This window comes from Leptonychotes weddellii, chromosome 14 (genome assembly GCF_054177405.1).
Source record: "Leptonychotes weddellii isolate Sample4059 chromosome 14, ASM5417740v2, whole genome shotgun sequence".
In the NCBI taxonomy this organism is placed as follows: Eukaryota; Metazoa; Chordata; class Mammalia; order Carnivora; family Phocidae; genus Leptonychotes; species Leptonychotes weddellii.
The window spans coordinates 48,282,727-48,301,645 of NC_138382.1; the positions used below are offsets into that span (position 1 = coordinate 48,282,727).

Here is an 18,919-nt window from a genome sequence, read left to right on the forward strand (position 1 = left end):
AATGCCTCGGGGGTAGGCGCGTCACGTCCGTGGTGTTGGAAGCTGCGGAGGAGCGAGTCTAGGGAGCTGGTGCGATTTGAGAGCGACTGGTTCGGGTTTGCGGTTGGGTGGTGGGGTGAGCGTCTGTGTTTCTGCCCATCCTTCCCGCTGATATCCATTATGGAACTGGCGTTGGACTTGGGTGACCAGGACCTGCTGGACTTTCTGCTAGAGGAAAGCGGAGATTTGGGGGCCGAGCAGCCCCTTTCCGAGGTGGGTGGGGGCTGTGAGTCGGGGAGGCGCGGGGTTGCGGGGACGGCATTCATGAGGCAGTGGGTAGTAATAGGTCAAGGCTTATTAAGTTGAACCCTGTGCAGACGCTGAGTGAATGGGAGGCAGAGGATTTCCTGAGTTCCGTGCTGAGTCCTCCAGCATCGTTGAACGTCCTTAGCTCCTCTGATTCCTGTCTTGTTCACCATGATCACACCTACTCTCTCTCACAACATGTCTCCATAGATCTAGGTGAGTGTGAAATAAGTGAGGTTGGGCGGAAGACAGGACTCGTGGGCCTGGCTATTTATACTTTCCCTTTTGCAGATGGTGGGAACTATGGAAAAGAGGGGGCCCAGACGACTCCACTGCGTGTGGAGGAGCCAGCAGAGCAGGTACTTGATTTATGGCGGGATTATTCACACATTGCACAGGTGGGGGCGGATTCCCCATTCCTTTCTGACATCCCCTTGCAACTCTGCTGCCCACCTACTGGTAACCCTAGGAAATTGCTAGGCTGATACTGACAGATGAGGAGAAGAGGCTGTTGGAGAAGGAGGGGCTTACTCTGCATGGGACACTTCCTCTTACTAAGGTAAGACTCCCATTGATAGGAGTGAAAGCTGGAGGGGGTTTGTGAGTCCCAAGTACCCACTTCTGTTAATTTTATATCAGGAAGGACTGAGGTTAGAGAACTTAGCAAATTTGTTGCTAATGGGAAGCTGGAACATGTAGTTAATATGGTGGATGCAGAGGTAGATCCTGGTTTTGTGGGGCTTTTACAAATTTTTGGTGTTCTAAGAAAGAAGAATTCAAAATCATCAGTGCAACATTGGTATAGGGACTTGGAAAGGACTGTGCAAGCAAAGGGCCCTGATGCTTAGATTTCACTAAGGGCCTCATCATAATCCACCTATAGTTGAATGGTAGAATTAAGTTTTAGAATTCATCAAGGCTGGACTAATAGCAAGAATAATTGTAAAATCCCAAGTTTTAAAATTTTAAGTTTGAAGCAGTGAGTGGCAGCTTTACAAGCATGGTATTGTACTGTTGTGAAATCAACAGTACAGAAAAGTTGAGAGAATTTTAAGATTTTTTTCTTTTTTTTTGAGAGAGCGAGAATGAGAGAGAGAGAGAGAGAACACATGAGAGGGGGAAGGGTCAGAGGGAGAAGCAGACTCCCTGCTGAGCAGGGAGCCCGATGTGGGACTCGATCCCGGGACTCCAGGATCATGACCTGAGCTGAAGGTGGTTGCTTAACCGACTGAGCCACCCAGGTGCCCTGAGAGAATTTTAATTTCTTAAAACTACAAGATGAGTTAGCAGTTTGAGATGACTAAGGAAGTGAGTGGGGTTTGAAGGCTGTATCAATGGAGGTGTTGCCTCTAGAAGGGCAGTGACCATCTTATTCTCCTTTATACTGGCCAGAGCACATTTTAGTGTCTAGTTTTGAACCCAGATCTTTGACAGATATTAAGAGGATGCAGTCCATCCCGAGGAGAGAAGATAAAGTGAGGAGTTAAAATTTTTGCCCAGATTATTTAACTCTGAAGAAATGTTAAGTGCCTTAAAATAGTTAAAGACTGTTCATTCTATATGACCTCAGAGATAGGTACTAGGTAAGTCCAATTGATAGAAATCATATGTTGGCTCAGGATAAGGAAGATTTTTTTTGAAAAGATTTATTTATTTTAATAGATTGCGCTTGTGCGCACAAGCAGGGCAGGGTGGGGGGCAGAGGGAGAGGGAGAAGGAATAAGAATCTCAAGCAGACTCCCCACTGAGCACCATCCCACGACCCTGAGATCATGACCTGAGCTGAAATCAAGAGTCAGACTCCCAACCAACTGAGGTACCCAGGCAAGGGTTGTTTTCTTCTTCTTTTTTTTTAATTAATAAAACTGTTAAAAATGGTCTGGCTTGTGAGGATGTTAACCCCTGGCCTTCAGAGGCATTCAGAGAGAAGCCAAGTGCCTTTTGGTCTGGGAAGCTGTAGAAGGGATTCCTGCCTTGAGAAGATTGAACTTAGTTGCCTTCCAATTCTTTGGTCCAGTGTTCCTCTGATGAAGATCTCTTTTCTGTCTTCTCTTAGATGGAGGAACAAGTTCTGACACGAGTGCGGAGGAAAATTAGAAACAAAAAGTCTGCTCAGGAGAGCCGCAGGAAGAAGAAGGTGTATTTGGGAGGTTTAGAGAGCAGGTACACAAGGGAGAGGGATGGGGTGGGGGGGAGGGGCGCAGAGATAGTTGGAAGTGTTGGGTTTTGAAGGGGGGATACAGGCCATATCCCCATATCCTATTATTATTCCCCCAGGGTCTTGAAATACACAGCCCAGAATCTGGAGCTACAGAACAAAGTACAGCTCCTGGAGGAACAGAATTTGTAAGTAACTCTCTAACATCAGTCCCTCCTCCCTCCTGTTTTATGCTGTCTCATTCTTTCCCCTGCTCCACACTGGGCAGCTCCTACATGCAAGGTCTGGTGCTTGGCCTTTAGTGGATCTGATTTCAAGAAGCTTACAGTAGTGGGGAACAAATTCACAAGTAATTAAGTAAGTTAAATATTCAGAAAGAGTGAGGAGGGAGTAAGAAAGACCCCATGGAACCCTCCTACACTGTTGGTGGGAATGCAAGCTGGTGTAGCCACTCTGGGAAGACAGTATGGAGGTTCCTCAAAAAGTTGAAAATAGAGCTACCCTACGACCCAGCAATTGCCCTACTGGGTAGTTACCCCAAAGATACAAATGTAGTAATCTGAAGGGGCATGAATCACAGACCTGTACCCCTGAAACAAATGAAACAATACATTATATGTTAATTTAAAAAAAAAAGGGGGGCGCCTGGGTGGCTCAGTCGTTGAGCGTCTGCCTTCGGCTCAGGTCATGATCCCAGCGTTCTGGGATCGAGCCCCGCATCGGGCTCCCCGCTCAGCGGGAGGCCTGCCTCTCTCCCCTCCACTCCCCGTGCCTGTGCTCCTCTCTCACTGTGTCTCTCTCTGTCAAATAAATAAATAAAATCTTTAAAAAGAAAAAAAAAAAAAGACCCCACGGGGCTGATGACGTTTGATAGTAGATAGGATTCTGGGGTGGGGGTCGGGATAGGGAGCACTCTAGGCAGAAAGAACATGGCATAGTGCAGTCTGGCTGGAACCTTAACATAGGTGAGTTGAGTCAGAGAGAGAACATCGAATGCCCGGTGAAGATTATGTGCATAGCTGATCACGCAGTGTAGAACCACTGAAGGTATTTGCAAAGGAGTTTAAATCAGGTCAGGACAGAAAGGTGTTTGTTTTAATGAGGAACTTCAGGCATTTTGTCCACGGAGAGGAAGAATCCATTTAAAAATAGGACGAAAAGCAAGAGATAATTCAGTGCACAGATGGAGGGGTGGCCTTAACAGGAAGGTTTCATTGTATCTCAGGGTGCCAGGCCAGGGGCTGCTCACTGTCCTCCTTCTTCTTCCAGGTCCCTTCTGGACCAGCTGAGGAGACTCCAGGCCATGGTGATTCAGGTATCAGACAAAACGAGCAGCACCAGCACCTGCGTCTTGGTGAGGATGGTGATGGAAGGAGAGATCCTTTTCTCAGGTGGCAGGGACAGGGCTGCAACCTAGAGCCCTTCTTCATTTTCTTTTTCCCCGTTCTCCAGGTCCTACTTTTCTCCTTCTGTCTGCTCATCGTACCTGCTATGTACTCCTCTGACACAAGGGGGAGCCTGCCAGCTGAGCACGGAGGTGAGAGGCTTGAGAATACCATTAAGGAAGGGCTAGGGGGGAAGCCTGGCCGGTCCTTGAGGAGTCTGTTTCCTTAGTGTTGTCCCGCCAGCTTCGTGCCCTCCCCAGTGAGGACCCTCACCAGCTGGAGCTGCCTGCCCTGCAGTCAGAGGTACCAAAGGACAGTTCAGACCAAGAGATCCAGGCTCTTGGCAACTCTTGCTGCCTGCTCTACCACATGCCTCAGGCTCCTGGTGCTGAGCCTCCCCTGAAGTTGCCACTTCCTATCCCTTCCTCAAAGTCCCCCTGCCCAGGTCCGGCCCTTCCCCTGCATGCAAATTTCACAAGAGATGGGGAATGGTTCCCTACTCACAGCCCCACATCTGTTATCTTACAGGGCAGATATTCAGGCTAGATTGGGGGGGGGGGGGCGCTAAGCCAGAGTCTGCGGTTCCTAGCCTGTGTCCAAATGAAAGGAATGGGAGAGGGCTAGCCTGAGCTCATGCGTCCTGTGTCAGGAAGCCTGAGAGTTCAAACACACCACACTTAACTGGCTCTTTGGGTCTTTTATTTGTACCCACATAAATCTATCACCCCATGAATGGGCCTGGGGGAATCAACCGACCTCGTTAAACATTTCATGCAGTGAGGGGATTGGGTGAGGAGAGAAATAAATAAGTGATTCTGATGCTTGGATCACCTTCAGCCCCTCTTTACTGGCACGACTGGGTGGGGAGAAGGGAAGGGGCATGATTGTCTCGGTGGCTCAGGGTTGCAGGAGACTGGGGCGGGGGGGGGCGGGGAGCAGTGAAGAGGAAGAGGAAAGGCCAGGCTGGAGGCTGGGCTGTTAGAGCCTCCCTCCCACAGTTCAGAGGGCTCACTTTGGGTTTGCTGTGGCTTCCTTTGGTCTAGGGTTAGGTCCTGTGCTTAGTCCTGTGCCCTGTTCGGCTACTGGCTTGGAGGCCTTTCTGTGCTGCTGCTGCAGGGCCAGCTGCATGGCCCAGATGCTCAGCGGCCTCATGTAGGCCAGCGAGCGGAACACCCGCTGCTGGCAGTATGCTTCAGGGGTCTGGAAGGCCAGGCCCAGACGCTCCCACACGGTTCGGTAGCAGCCTTCAGCTGTCTGGAAGCCTTCCCAAGTCAGGCCCTGGAGGAAGAGATGTCAGGCACATTACTTGGCAGTCCCTGAATAGCTACTTCAGCTGGACAGATAGAGACAATAGGGCCTCTGCCCTCAGGGAGTTCCCAGCCTGTGGTAGAAATAAGCTTGACCCATAGACAGAACCCGAAGGCAGGAAATGGAAGGCATGCCTGGAAAAAGGGAGGGGCTTTCCAGATGGGTAGGGCCCTACAGAGGTTCGATGGCTGAGGAAGTTTGCCAGCCCAGGGTACAGATGGTGGAGGAGAGATGGAAAGGGAGTGCATTACCTCCTGGATCATGGTGGCTGCCAACCCGTAGACTACACCCACCCAGACTTCATCAGACTGGACACTGGATCTGTCAGGGACACCATGGGGCTGCATCCCATTCACAGCCCCCATGGCTCCTCCTGCAAAGGCCCGGACATTGAACTCGAAGATAGTCTGGAGAGCACAGACCACGTGGGGGGTAGGAAATACCTAGACGGGCAAAGGCAGAATCACGGTTTCCTAAACGTGCTTCCCACCTCCAGGGGAAACCCACCTTTCTCTCTGGCTCCTCCTCCTCGTCTTTCTCACCTCAGTGTCTCCTTCTCCTAGACCACTGGCCCTCAGGAACCACTGGCCAGCGCACTGGTCAGACATGATGCTACAGGACTGAGGCTGAGGGCTGCAGTCATAGTTGTAATAGCGGCCTGGCGCAGAGGAAGACAAAATAAGGTTCCTTGTGGCCCCACAGCTGCCTTAAGACTCCTTAGGATCCTCCAACTCACCATTCCACAGCAGTCGCTCATAGGCTTCTTGGCCCCGTCTAAGGATGGAAGAAAACTTATCCTGGACGTCCTGTGCCCCACACAGACCCGCCATCTGGACCATCACAGCCACGGCTGCCAGCCACAGTCCTCCACAGTAAGCACTGATCAGGGACACGGGTGTGGGGGTCAGACTGGCAGCTCCAGCCACTCCCATACAACATCACAAGCAATGACTCATTCTTCCTGGAGCCCACAATTCCTTGGTGCCCAGTTCCCCACCTCAGGCACCCTGGAAATCCCTACTCCCCTACCTGGGGCCTGTGGTGATCCATCCATCATAGGTCTGGTCTGCATAGCCTCCATTCTCAATGAGTCCATCTTGGTCCTTGTCAAACTTCATTTCAGACTCCATCACAACCTAGAGAGGAACCAAGACACTGAAGACCTAGGTAGATGCTAAAGAAAGACAACAACAGACCGCTGGGCTTTCCCCAAACACCAGTCGTGCCCTTGGCACAGTGGCCACTGCACATGCATGTCTTACCAGGCACACAGGCCACATGTCTCTCAGGAAGCCCTGGTCCCCCGTCAGGTAATAGTCTCGATAAACCTGCAGCACAAACTTCAGGTTTAAGTCCTTCCAGTCCGCGGTATCGTGGACCACATATGCATTGACTCGGAGCCATGGCTCGTCATCTGTGGGAGGGGAGGAAACCTGACTGATTTGCATTGGTGGGTAGAGGGTGCAAAAGTTGAGGGAGGGAAGTGAACCCTGGGGTGGAGGTACTTTTACCTGGGTCCCCAATATCATGGGGGATGACGTTCCTCCTTTTCACAGGTGCCATTACCCCACTCATCAGGTACTGTCGCCGTGTCAGGTCCTCCCTGAGTGTGGCCAGAGCTGGGGGAGCAGACACACAAGTGGGGGGGCAGGGAATGGGCAGACTTGAGGTGGGGCTCAGAACTGTGTTTACGACCCTGGAGGGGAGCCAGTAAGCAGGACGAGTGGAGAGGAGGGTGGAGACAATCTGAGGGGCCACAAAGATTCAGGGCCGGGGTGGGGGGAGACGGCAGAAGGGGCACAAAAGGGACCCTCACCCATGTCATACTGCAGGCTGAGCTCGAGTTTGGGCCAGAGCATGACGAGGGCAAAGGAAGCGTAAAAGTGGACGTCATATGTGTTGTACATGCGATATTCCTGGCCTGGGGGAAGGAGGGAGACACAGTTGCCAGAATTCCTGCTTCCCCTGGAATTGGGGATGGGGTACTGGCCTACCCCACACCTGCCGCTTACCCCTTCATCCCAACCAATCCCCCGGGGTAGGCAAAACCCACTGTCCTGCCTTGTGGTAGGGCACTAACTGGCCTCGTGGATACTGTGGCCCACCAGCTGCCCGTACCTTCCAGGTAGCCAAATCGACCGTATTCCTGGAGGATGGGGCGGAGCTGACACATGCTCCCCACCAGCTCCTCTGGTAGGGAGTCCTCAGGAACTTCCAGCCATACTGTGCCTCCATCAGCCAGGAAGTATAGTTCATTGAAGAGCGCAGATTTGTACCAGGCAGGCAAGGATCTGGGGAGTCAGGAGGAAGGAACGGTCTGATGAGTGTGGATCTCCCAGGAAGGGAAGGATTCTGGAGTTCTGCAGAGCAGGGGGCACCAAATGAATCCCAGCCCAACTCTGCTGACTGTGGTTGAGTGGAGACTGAACCAAGGAGTCCCAACTGGAGTGTGAGTGCCCAGGAGAAAGGCAAGAGATCAGCCCCATTGGCACCTGTCGTCCAATATTGGGCTCTGCCAAGCTGAGATCTTCTCTTCCCAGTCCACATACCGGCACAGGGCATAGTGGCTAAGGGCAGGTGCTGCATTACCATCGCGGCCAAAGAACCTCGTGTACCGCCTGGGATGGAAAGAAAGGGGAGGAATGAGAACTCGGGTTCCAGGTCAGAGCTCCAGCACCTTGGATCCCTGTACTCTCTTGGTCCCTTCACCTGTAGTAGACCTGGCCCTTAGCTCCAAACATGATTCTGGGCATATCCCAAGCCAGTGAGAACTCCAGGCGGCACTGGCCTCGAGGTGGCAGCTTGCCTGTAACACACACAGCCCCAGCGATGCCTACTCCTTTCTGCGAGGGGGTGCTTCGGCCTGAGAGAAGCACAAGAGAAATCGGCATAGGCACCCCCTTCAGCCCCAGGGGTCCCTAATATGGGAAAATAAGGCCTGTTCGTTACCAGTGCTCTCACCCCTCCTCCCAAGACGGGAACAACCTCTCTTCCCACCACCTCCCTATCAAATCCCCCCATCACCAGCAGGGGAGTCCAGCTGTCCATCTTGAAGTAGATCTTGCCACACCTGCTGCCCAGTGCTGTCAGGGTCAAAGGCTGTGATGTGGGTTACCGTGGTAGCCGCCTGTTAAGGGGCCAAAGACTCTTTGAGGGGAGGCTCCCCAAGTAGGCTGGCTTTGGACTACTCTCCAGTGCCCATTATAATTCCCACCAGAGGCTTAAGGGCTGTAGTGAGGATGGGACTCAGGAACTGAGGAAAGGAAGAGCCCGTGGTGGGATGCAGTGCACTTGGGGGTCAGGCTGAGGGGAGGCGTTCGGGGGCTAAGGTCTAGGGGAGGCTCTAATGTACCGTGAGTCGTGCGGCCACAGCCATCGTGTAGGGATTCGGACGGGTTGGATGATGCAGCAGCAGCCCCTGTGTAGTCTCCCCATCACGCTCCAGACAGAAGGGCTCATTCCACAATCCCCCTGGGGCATCATCTCCAACCCCCAGTCCATTCCGCATGGAGAACATGATGGACACATCCAGCGCTTCGTCCCCTTCATTTTCCACATCCCATACAAAGACTCCTACAGGCAGGCTGCTGTCCTGGGAGCAAAAGATCAGACTCAGATGGTCCCAGTGTAGCCCCTCCTGGCCCCACTCCTCCAAACCGAGGACCTGGCTCAAACACTATCCCCTGCCCCCAGTATACTCTCTTTAGTTTCCACTTGCATCTCCCCATATTCCCAGGCAGGGGGTCTTACCACTGAATGGAGGTCCTGGAAAACCAGCATGTCATGTTCCAGTCCTCTCTCTTTCAAGGATTGTGGAATTTACAGCAGAGACAGATCTCAGGGAGGGGAGGGCAATGGAGCAAACACAGTGGGAGCCTCACCTGGTAGTCATGGGGCAAGATGGGTGTGATCTGGCGACAGGTGAGGGTGACATTCTGGCCAGGAAGCTGATAGACAGTCCAGGCTCGGGGATAGAGGGCGTGGTAGAATGCAAAGTACCCACACAGGCCCCAGTTCCAGCTGCGCAGGACACTTGGGCGCTCCACGGACAGGACTTGCTGGTACACGGTCTTCCCCTCCCGACGCAAGCACACTGTGAACTACACCAAGAAGGCAGATAGGCTGGGATGGGGTAACCACAGCCACCTCAAACTCGTCTCCCCTCCCCTTTCCGAGCCTACAGGGGTTATCACTGCACCACAGCCTCGCTCATCCGCAAGGCCCCTCTCCCACACTGTGAGTCACCACCAGGTCCTACCTCCTCCTCCTCTCTCCCCCGTTTCCTCTCCTTTCTTACTGTGGTGGTCTTTGTGCCCTCACCATTTCTTCCTTTATGCTCTGCCTCTTCCCATCTGTTATCAGTGATCTTCTTACAGACAAATCAAGATGTGCTAGTCTGTGTTTATGTTTCAGTGACTCCCCATGGCCCTCAGGCTAAAGTCTAAACTCTTCTACCTGGCTTTCAAGGCCCTTCTTGATCTGGCCTCTCCCTGCCCATCAGACTGATTACCTGTTGAAGCACTTACATTCTGGTCATGTCAAATACTCACTGTTTCTTGAACACACTACATTTCCTCCTCCATGCCTTTGCTCCTGCTCATTCTCCATCTGATGAAACTGCTCATCCTTCAAAGCCTAGGTCAAATGCCATCTCCTCTCCTCAAGCAGTGAGTCATTGTCCTGTATGTCCCCCTACCTCTGTAGTCTAGCATAATGTTTTTGTTTACATTCTGACTCCCTGATTGCTCTATGGGTTCATTGAGGGCAGGGCCCTCTCCAGTTCACTGAGGCCCCCCCCACCTCCACTACAACTCCACCACCAGAAACAGGCACAGTTGGCATGTATAGGGAGAGAATGGGCAAAGTATCCATTTTTTCTCAGTGTACTATCTATCCCTCTCATTTTGGTTCTTATGTGGTCTCACGGTCTCCATTTTCTCAAAGTCCTATTTGCCTAATAAAAATTTAAGCTTCTGGAGGATAGGGGATATGAGGGGTTAATATCTCTTCCCTTGCTTCAACGTATGCCTGATATTTTTATGTATGTATACAATAATTTTTAATATTGCTGGAATGGTAGAGAATGGTTAAGACCACATCGAGAGCTGGTTCTGAATCCCAACGTGCTTCCATTTGCCAACGACATGACCTTGGGGGTGTTTACTAAATCTCTTTGGATCTTAGTTTCCTCATCTATAAAGGGGGCATAATAATGGTACTTACCTTGCAGGACTGTCTTTAAATATTAAATATCCTACAAAATGCATAGCACAATCTCTAGCACACGTTAAGCATGCAATAATTACTTTAACTCTAGAGTCATGATTCTGGCAGGCACGTCCCCTCAGGATACCTAATGGATGAGCCAGAGAGGAAGCTTGGGACACTGGGCAGGGCTGGTAAACCTGAACTAGGAAGGGCATTGTCATTAATTGGACTCAAGGTCTGCTAGTCATTTTTTTCTTTGAAGATGAGCTGAAAGCTGGAGGCATCCCTCAGACAGGAAATGGGAACATGGTGGACAGCTCTACCTGTGAGGTCACTAGAGAGATATGACGAAAGGTAGACCATATGACTCTGGCAATTGAAGGCCCAGATGTGATGAAGGAACAGAGGGAAAAGAAGTGAAGCTTCAGAAAAGGGAAAAAGGCCAGAGAACTATGCCTGGGAGAGGAGGGGCTTCCCAGGCTCTTAGCCAAGGAGACCTCCAGAGGAGTGATCAGCAGAGGAGCTGACCTCTAGCTGAAGGCTGGCCAATCAGGGTGAACAGTGGGTGTTCTATACATCTTTTTTCTCCATGCATTTATAGACTTTTGGTTTGTTTTCCCTTCTGGTCCTACTACATGTTCTTTCAACTAGGTTAAGTGATCTGGGAATTCCCTGCACCCTCTGTGCAGGTACTGGCTGAGCTAGTGGAGCTGGGGCAGTATGAAGGATGTTAAGAGGCATTTACTAGAGAATTGGAGGGCACAGAGGTGCTGGGGCTGTTTACGCTTTTCAGAAATGTGTAGCCTTGGAGTATCTCATTCCTAGTACATCCTAGCACAAGGCTGGGCACAAGGAAAGCATCCTAAAATACTTATTGGAGTGAACCAGGTGCACATGTGCACATCGAACGTCCACATCCTACACGGGCCAAGAGGTTCTTCCTGACCCGGGATATTGTTCTGGACCTCTCTTCCACCTGCTGGTTCTTACTTGGTCAGCGATGACTGTTCGGTGCTTGTACATTCCAGGATCAAGCTGCCAGCGACAGAACTGGCCTCTCCAGCCTCGGGTGATAGTGCCTCCCCCGATGCCGCCCAGAGGACAACCTAGAGCGAGATCAGGATAGTCACTAGTGAAGCTCGGTGAGAGGAAACGAAGCCCATTTCTTACTTCTAGACCATAGAGATGAGTTCCTCTAAAAACCACGGAAATATCAAGTCAATACATTGTACACTTTATTTTTTCTTTTTAAAGATTTTTTTTTTTTTTTTTAATTTGACAGAGAGAGAGACAGCAAGAGAGGGAACACTAGCAGGGGGCGTGGGAGAGGGAGAAGCAGGCTCCCCGCCAAGCAGGGAGCCCGATGCGGGGCTCGATCCCAGGACTCTGGGATCATGACCTGAGCTGAAGGCAGACGCTTAACCAACTGAGCCACCCAGGCATCCCTACATTGTACACTTTAAACTAACATGATGTTTTATGTCAACTATAGCTCAATAAGGTTGGGGAAAGAAAACCCCAGGGGATGGGGCAGTGCAACGTGCTTAAGCTGGAAGCCTCTTTGCCTAGCTCTGCAGTAGACCCGGAGGCTGGGCCCTCTCTGTGCAGAGCAGAGCTGGGGTGAGGCTCACCATAGATCTGTCTCAGGGGCACACAATTGATGAGGTCAATGAAAGGTGTCTTCTTCTCCACCTGGGTCTTCCGGTACCACCACTGCAGGTACCTGAGGAGCAAGAGGCAGTGTGAGTGGAAGGGGCAGGGGGTGGTACCTCCTGGGCTGCCTCTCTCCAGATACCCAGTTGTAACTTCCCATCAAATGGGTCTGCAGAGGACCCATTCCCTTCACTTCCAAATCTCTCCTCCTCTCTATTTCTCAACAGTTCTATTTCTCTTCCCAGTCACCCCAGCTCACAGCATGGGACTGTCTTTGTTTCTCCTCTCTCAGGAGCTTTCTGACCTTGCCTCACCTCTGACTCTATTATCACTGCTTGAGTTAGCTTAGGAGGTTTTGTTTGAGGTACTGAAAGGGCCAGTTTTGGTTTCCCGACTATACCCCCCTCCCCCAATAGGCACAGTCTGCTGGGATAAATTTCTTCTTTTCAAAATGATTATTTTTTCTTCCTGATTGTGAAAGGTGAAAATCTGTAGAATATACCAGATGGAAGGGAAAAAAATCCCACCCATAGACAACCAGTATTTACTTTTTGGGGCATATCCTTTTACGTCTTTTTTAAAAGTTCATCTAAACTGTAAGCTTTCTGAGTCTGCTCTCTCATAATATCCTAGTAAAACCTAAAAAAATCCCTACATTTTTCTGGTCTTGTCACAGCTCTGTGTCCAACAGACAGATGATTCTGTTTGGGATTCAAGGCTCTGACATCTGTTTCAGCCTAACTTCTAATCTTAAGTCCTACAAATCCCCACTAAGCAACCCTTGCCCCACCAGACTCTCCCAATTCCACTATCCTCCCTACCCAGCTATTTTATACCCATTGTTCAAGCATGCCACTTGTAACCATGTAATTGGGGTAAGTAACTCCTCTGACCCTCAGTTTCCTCATTTGCAAAATGGGGTACCTCCTGTCCTCCCTACTTCATGGAATGGTTGAAAGAGCAAATGGCATAATAGAGAGGAAAGCCATCAAGTGGAATATGTGTGTCAGGTATGGTTGTTACCTGTACATACACTATCTGAACGCCCAATCAGACGCTTGTTATTTCTAAGTGTTCCTCATGTGAGTCTGACATACTTTTAAATTCCTTGGGGAAAGGGTTATTGACAAAGACTAGTTGATTACCCACAGCTTCAAGCACAGGCAGGGCACGTGGTCTACAGTTGATAAACACTTGCTGAATTTACCAATGATTGTACAACCAGTGGGGCACTAGACAGATGAACACAAAGAGAAGCAAGGGGAGGAGAAATGAGAATAGGAAAGGTACATTCTGGGAGTAGGGGGAGGAGGAGGGAGGGCAAAGGATGAGAGGATGGTAAGGCACAAGGTCTTCTCTGCCATTTTAGAGTAAACTGGACTTTGAAACTAGAGGCCAGAAAGAATTGGGGAAGGGAGGGTGGGTGCAGCGGGGATTAGGGCAGTGAGGGAGAAATGCAAGATATGGAGATAGGCAGAACAAAGGAGCATCTCGCATAGAACAAGCACTCAATAAATACTTATTGAATGAATGGACTCTAGCTGGAAGGGAGAGCAATCAAAATTGAGATCTTCCCACAATGAGGCCAAGAGAATGTTGACTTGCTGCAACTCCTGATTAGAGTACCCCAGTCTGGCTTCCTCTTAGGGTTCACCTCTCATTCCCTTAACTTAGCAGCTGGCCATTCGTGATCTATTTGGCCTTCTCCATAATGTCAGCCCAAATTTAAGGATTATCATTCAGAATTGTTCCTTGTCTCACCCCTGCTTTCTCCTCAATGCAGGACTGCATCCTGTTCCAAAAGCCTTGTGTCGGTGATCTCCACCCTATCCTGGCATGTGGAGCCAAGGTCCAGGGGGCTGAGCACAGCTTCAGGCCTCTGACTCAGCTCATACTTAGGGACCGAAGGGCTAAGATGCCCACTTGTTCTTGATTTCAGGGTCCCTATCACATGCACCCCAGTGTGCTTCTCTCAGCACTCTAGCCCTCGATCTTATTTTGACCCAGAAGCTTTTGGGTCAAAGTTAGGCAGAGTCAGTTTCTGCAGTAGCCTGTAGGGATGATTGTTCTCTGGTACAGGCCACCCACAGGACCTAGCAAAGGAGCCAGATACCCAGGCAGTGCCAGACCCTTCCCACTGCTGAGAGCTGGGGTTAGGTAAATGGGCTACCCAACCCAGCCCTACAGCACTGACTGAGAGGGAAGGATCCCCTAGTTTAGAGGCTGTTAGGGCTGGGTTTTCCAACCTTTATGCTTCCATCCCCAGCTGTGTTTACAGTGTGGGTTGACTCAGGATGACCTCAGGGTGATGCTTTCTGTCTTCATATCCACCTGTTCCTGTTCATAGGTCTTGGCTCCTCATCACTAGCTTTTGAACTCAGAGGGGATCTGTAGGGATCTAAAGGAGTTCTACAGCTCAGGGTAAGTGCTTGGGGTGTCTGTAACCCTTGGGGGAAAGCACATCTGTGCAGGCTCTGGAAGGCTGTTATTACTGAGAGCTCTGGGGACACTTATGGCAGTGCCTCTCTGGCCAGAGGTCTTCTTTGCTTTTTATATCAGGGATTGTCTATCCCAGAAGAAAGTGAACAGCACCTCTCACACCCTCTCCTTGGGGTGAGAGCAGGCAGGCTGTCATCCACTCCCTGGAGCTAAAGCTTGAAGAAGGAAACGTAATGTGGTATGCCTAAATGAGGCAAGGAGAGTACCCCAGCTGCTCAGGGGAATCAGGGTTGAGAACTTCCCCCTCCTGAATATAACAACATTGTGTCAGTAAGCAGCCGCCACCAGACTATCCTTTCCCACCTTGCCACAAAGTATAGCAAATGCCAAAGGGTGGTCTTTGGGAAAGAGGGAGTATGTGAGAGGGAGCTTAAATGGGAAAGGCTGACTACAGGCCCAGATGTTCCTGTTCTTTCCTACTAGGAAGTAAGTTACTGGGAGGAAGGGGGTTGCAGAGATGTGATCCGGTCTCACCCCGCAAAACCACAGGCTTAGAATATGTTGGGGGTGGGGGGCCAGTTGACTGGGACAAAGCATCCACCTGCTTTCTCACCTGGAACAAAGTGAAACCTAAGGTACTCTAGGCAATGGGATCTACTCACCGCAAGCCCATGCCCAGATGCTTTATCAGGTTGCTTAGGGAGACGTTGTTGGCATTAAAGGGTTTCCTCTTCTCTGCAAATTCATGAGCCAGGCAGATGCGCCAGCCAAAGGGAGGCACCTGGTAGCCCTTAGCTTTACCTTCATAAGATGCCATCAGTTGCCCAGAATCCTCCGGATTGCTGTAGCCTGGCTCACTTTGGGGTCGATTGTCCTCAGAGCTCTCGAAGTCTGTAACCTGCCCAGCCTCAGTGCCTCCAGCATTTTCAGGGCAATAAATCTGTGGCTCCCCTTTGGCACACCTAGTCTGCTCCGAGGCTGGGACTCCAGTTCCCATGTTTCCTGGATCCTGGGTCCCCACGACCTCGATGGTCCCGGGTCCCAAGTCTTTTGGTACAAAATACCTCGCCAGCCAAGTCGAGATGCGGGCGGCTGTGGTGGTTAGGTGTCGTCTCGGAGGGCCGGGCGCTGGGGAAAGCCGCGGTGAGCTAGCGTCTCTGTGGAGCCTGGAAGCTGTTGCTGCAGCGGCGTCGGCGGCGACAGCAATGAAGCCGCTTCGGACTCCCCCTCGGTCGTCTCTCTGGGTCCTGGGAGGGAAGGGTCGGGCCTCGTCGTCATTGGGCCGCGGTGATTAGTTTGCCCGGCCAAAGAGCTACCGAGTCCGCGGAAAGGGGAGGAGCCCCGGGGGCCAGCCCGCAAGGAACCGCCCCCGGGACCGTCCTAGGAGCTCGCGGCAGCCTCAGCCCGGTCCAAGGGCCGTGGCGCCAGGCCCCTCCCTGGGTAGGGCGCCGGGTCCCGCCGGTTGGTGTCTGGGACAGCCCCTGCGCCCAGGTGCCAGCCCGTGGGAAGTTGACCCCAGGCGGCAGGACGACCGGAGCCCCTTCCGGTCCGGCTAGGCGGGCGTTTCCGGCCGGAAGGCGCTCGGTCGGGAAGGGGGCTGAAGGGAAGTCCCGCCTCTGCCGCGGACGCCGCCACGTACTTGGCCGGGTCCTGCAGGGGCGGGCAGGTGAGGGCCTCGGTGTGCCGAGACCCCGTTTTCGACCGTGCGAGGTGCCCGGGGTTGGGGCACGAGGTGACGGGGGGCTGTGGCCTTGGGCTGGGACCTGGAATCTGGCGGGAGGGGGGCGGAGGCCGGTTTGGAGGTTCCGGGAGAGGGGGTAAGGGGACTAAGTGGGCGTTAAGAGGGGCGGGGGACTGGGAGCCCGAGCGACGACCTCCCCCTACTGAGTCAGCTGCCACCCCTACTTCCCATCCACCTCCCGCACCCCAAATCCAGGAGCTTCCCTCAGACACCGTGGTGGTGACCGCCCGTCTCCTCTGTCCTCGCCCCCAGGCTCGCCGCAGACGCCCCTCCCTGCCATGGTACTGACCTCTGACCAGCCCTGTTTCCTTCTAGATTTGATTCCGGAGCTGCCATGATTGAAGTGGTAGCAGAGCTGAGCCGAGGTCCTGTGTTTCTGGCGGGGGAGGCGCTGGAGTGTGTAGTGACGGTCACCAACCCCCTGCCCCCCACGGCCACTTCTGCATCCAGGTGGGGATGGAGATACTGAAGAAGGTGGTTCTTTTGGGAGGAAGTCTGGTATCTGTAGTGCTAAGCCAGAGCTCAGGTTGTCCTGTAGCTGCGCCACTACCTTCTTGCTTATTGTGTTCTCATGGTAGGAAAGAAAGGGCTGTTTAACAAAAGATGTGGTTGACAGAACCCTCTACACTCCCTTCCTCCCTCCTCCCCCATTCCCACTTTTACCCATAGTATACTTCTCTTTGTTTAATGGATTCTCTTTGGGATTCTAGATTCCCTGATTCCTAGGACAGCCACCTCACCGTGTTGGTCTCCTCAGGGGGGGTTAGGGAGCTTGGGAGAGCATTTATGAGGTCAGCAACTCCCCTCTGATGCCTTCTTTTCCTCCTCCCATAGTGAGGCTCTGGCCTGGGCCAGTGCCCAAATCCACTGCCAGTTCCATGCAAGTGAGAGTCGAGTAGCACTACCTCCCCCTGACTCCAGTCAGCCAGACGTCCAGCCGGAGAGCCAGACTGTCTTTCTACCGCACCGAGGTTAGAGAAGGGCATTTGCCTTTAGAAGGGGGAGTCATTGTCACCTGAGAGTAAATTTGTAAAATTGTTCTAGTGGGTCCTTCCTGTCTTTGTCATATTGGAGATGAGGGGGAATGTAATTGTTACTTTGGGGGTTTAAGACTGGTCCTATCTTAAAACAAGAAAAGGGGGGTGGCTTAGTTTGGGCTGCCCTTTGTTGGCAGTGCTTACTGCCCCTACTTGCTGTGCTAGCTTCATTCGGTACTGGACAGTGGGGTCATTAAATTGCAGTCTTTTGGGTGGCTGCAGCCTAAGTGGCTCAGATGGTTAAGCGTCTGCCTTCAGCTCAGGTCGTGATCCCAGGGTCCTGGGATCAAGGCCCACATTAGGCTCCTGGCTCAGCAGAGAGGCTGCTTCTCCCTCTCCCTCTGCCTCTCCCGCCTGCTCATGCTGTCTCTCTCTGTATTTCTGTGTCCCAAATGAATAAATAAAATCTTTAAAAGAAAATAAAAATAAATTGCAGTCTTTTTAATCTCTTTTAGGTGAGAGAGGTCAGTGTATCCTTTCCACTCCACCAAAAATCCTTTTCTGTGATCTGAGGCTAGATCCCGGAGAGTCCAAATCATGTGAGTGACTGCCTCCTCCCCACCCCTGGATTGCCTTCTAAGGCTCCTGGAGGGAGGACTTCTCTGGCTGTCTCTGGCTGCCCTGACTACTACTTCCCAACCAGACTCCTACAGTGAAGTGCTGCCCATAGAGGGACCACCCTCCTTTCGGGGTCAGTCAGTCAAGTATGTCTACAAACTGACCATTGGCTGCCAGCGTGTCAACTCACCCATCACTTTACTCAGGGTTCCTCTGAGGGTTCTTGTGCTGACAGGTAAGTAAGGATTTCTGGAAATGATCTGTAGAGGGCTTGTGAGGGGGGCTGGAGGGAAGCTTCCTGGTCTTAGTAAAGGTGCGAAGGGGTTGGAGAGGGAGGGTTCTAGACAATAGGTTAAGATGGGTACCTGGGGCATGGCTCCCATTACCTTCAGCTTTCACAGGTTGGAGTCTAAAACCCTAACCTCTACTGTCTATTCCCTCCTAGCACTGCTTTCCACTTATTCTCTCTGTAGGCCTTCAAGATGTCCGGTTTCCCCAGGATGAGGCTGTAGCCCCATCTAGTCCATTCTTGGAGGAGGATGAAGGTGGGAAGAAGGATTCATGGCTAGCTGAGCTGGCTGGGGAGCGCCTCATGGCTGCCACATCCTGCCGCAGCCTCCGTGAGAATCCTTTCACAATTGCCACCCCCCCACCCCACCCCCACCCCATAGTATTACAGATTTTCCTAATTGACACGTACTTCTGAGGATTCACTTACATATCCCACATTATAAAGAAAAGCCCCATCTTGGGCCTCTGGTTCCCAGCCCAAGGTACTCCCCAGTGTGGACTCCAGGCTTACAGTGTCCCATTCTCCCCAGATCTATACAATATCAGTGATGGCCGAGGAAAAGTTGGGACATTTGGCATCTTCAAATCTGTATACAGACTCGGCGAGGATGTGGTGGGGACCTTAAACTTAGGGGAAGGAACTGTAGCTTGTTTGCAGGTGAGAAGGAAAGGGGCTTTTGGGATGCTGGGCTTGGAGGGCTAGGGAGGAAGAAGGGCCTGCATAGAGGGGTGGTATATAGAAGTGAATAGTGTGGTCACCCAGGGTCCTTTTGGTAAAACAGCTTGAGGTTGGGCTCAAGCCTCTCATCTAAAGTCTGCACTTCTCAGTGCCTGCTACCACCCACTTCTCTCCTTG

At 51.9% G+C, this 18,919-nt stretch overlaps 3 protein-coding genes across 8 annotated transcripts in view; 2 read left to right on the plus strand and 1 right to left on the minus strand.

Annotated features, from left to right (window-relative positions):
• CREB3 (cAMP responsive element binding protein 3) lies at positions 1–4,647 on the plus strand. 3 transcript variants are annotated; one of them, XM_081803149.1, is made up of 9 exons: positions 1–252; positions 342–501; positions 577–644; positions 755–844; positions 2,342–2,448; positions 2,563–2,631; positions 3,713–3,797; positions 3,896–3,980; positions 4,058–4,647. In XM_081803149.1, the coding sequence occupies exons 1-9, from the start codon at positions 160–162 to the stop codon at positions 4,372–4,374; spliced, it is 1,074 nt and encodes a 357-aa protein (XP_081659275.1). In that variant the 5' UTR covers positions 1–159; the 3' UTR covers positions 4,375–4,647. The 3 variants fall into 3 exon arrangements, with proteins under 3 accessions (XP_081659275.1, XP_081659274.1, XP_081659273.1); XM_081803147.1 differs by having other exon boundaries at positions 6–252; positions 357–501; XM_081803148.1 differs by lacking the exon at positions 755–844 and having other exon boundaries at positions 4–252.
• On the minus strand, positions 4,511–16,597 carry GBA2 (glucosylceramidase beta 2). Of its 4 annotated transcripts, none has more exons than XM_081803146.1 (18): positions 16,467–16,597; positions 15,099–15,683; positions 11,976–12,067; positions 11,335–11,450; positions 9,018–9,236; positions 8,489–8,728; positions 8,161–8,263; positions 7,846–7,999; positions 7,686–7,754; positions 7,255–7,427; positions 6,953–7,057; positions 6,648–6,755; positions 6,399–6,550; positions 6,166–6,272; positions 5,873–6,015; positions 5,679–5,794; positions 5,388–5,579; positions 4,511–5,106 (listed from the first exon to the last, which is right to left on the minus strand). In XM_081803146.1, exons 1-18 carry the CDS (start codon positions 16,511–16,513, stop codon positions 4,837–4,839), a joined length of 2,991 nt encoding a protein of 996 aa, XP_081659272.1. In that variant the 5' UTR covers positions 16,514–16,597; the 3' UTR covers positions 4,511–4,836. The 4 variants fall into 4 exon arrangements, 2 of the variants coding, with proteins under 2 accessions (XP_081659272.1, XP_006743783.3); XM_006743720.3 differs by having other exon boundaries at positions 7,629–7,754; XR_014140042.1 differs by having other exon boundaries at positions 4,873–5,106; positions 5,388–5,509; positions 7,629–7,754.
• The window catches only part of RGP1 (RGP1 partner of RAB6A GEF complex), a 17,699-nt gene continuing 15,278 nt past the window's right edge, over positions 16,499–18,919 (plus strand). Inside the window, exons 1-6 of the mRNA XM_006743719.3 lie at positions 16,499–16,627; positions 17,012–17,148; positions 17,670–17,753; positions 17,858–18,007; positions 18,246–18,392; positions 18,594–18,721. Coding sequence (XP_006743782.1) covers positions 16,512–16,627; positions 17,012–17,148; positions 17,670–17,753; positions 17,858–18,007; positions 18,246–18,392; positions 18,594–18,721 — 762 coding nt within the window. The 5' untranslated portion in view covers positions 16,499–16,511. The remainder of the gene's footprint in view (positions 16,628–17,011; positions 17,149–17,669; positions 17,754–17,857; positions 18,008–18,245; positions 18,393–18,593; positions 18,722–18,919) is intronic.

Excerpts from the sequence above, each read along its gene's own strand:
- CREB3 (XM_081803149.1), top strand. The coding sequence starts at position 160 with ATGGAACTGGCGTTGGACTTGGGTGACCAGGACCTGCTGGACTTTCTG. Across the intron at positions 2,449-2,562 it reads TTGGGAGGTTTAGAGAGCAG|GGTCTTGAAATACACAGCCC; the intron begins GTACACAAGGGA and ends TTATTCCCCCAG. Across the intron at positions 2,632-3,712 it reads CTCCTGGAGGAACAGAATTT|GTCCCTTCTGGACCAGCTGA; the intron begins GTAAGTAACTCT and ends TTCTTCTTCCAG.
- GBA2 (XM_006743720.3), bottom strand. The coding sequence starts at position 16,513 with ATGGCAGCTCCGGAATCAAATCTAGAAGGAAACAGGGCTGGTCAGAG. Across the intron at positions 6,756-6,952 it reads CAGCCTGCAGTATGACATGG|CTCTGGCCACACTCAGGGAG; the intron begins GTGAGGGTCCCT and ends CTGCTCCCCCAG. Across the intron at positions 6,273-6,398 it reads ACATGTGGCCTGTGTGCCTG|GTTGTGATGGAGTCTGAAAT; the intron begins GTAAGACATGCA and ends GTTCCTCTCTAG.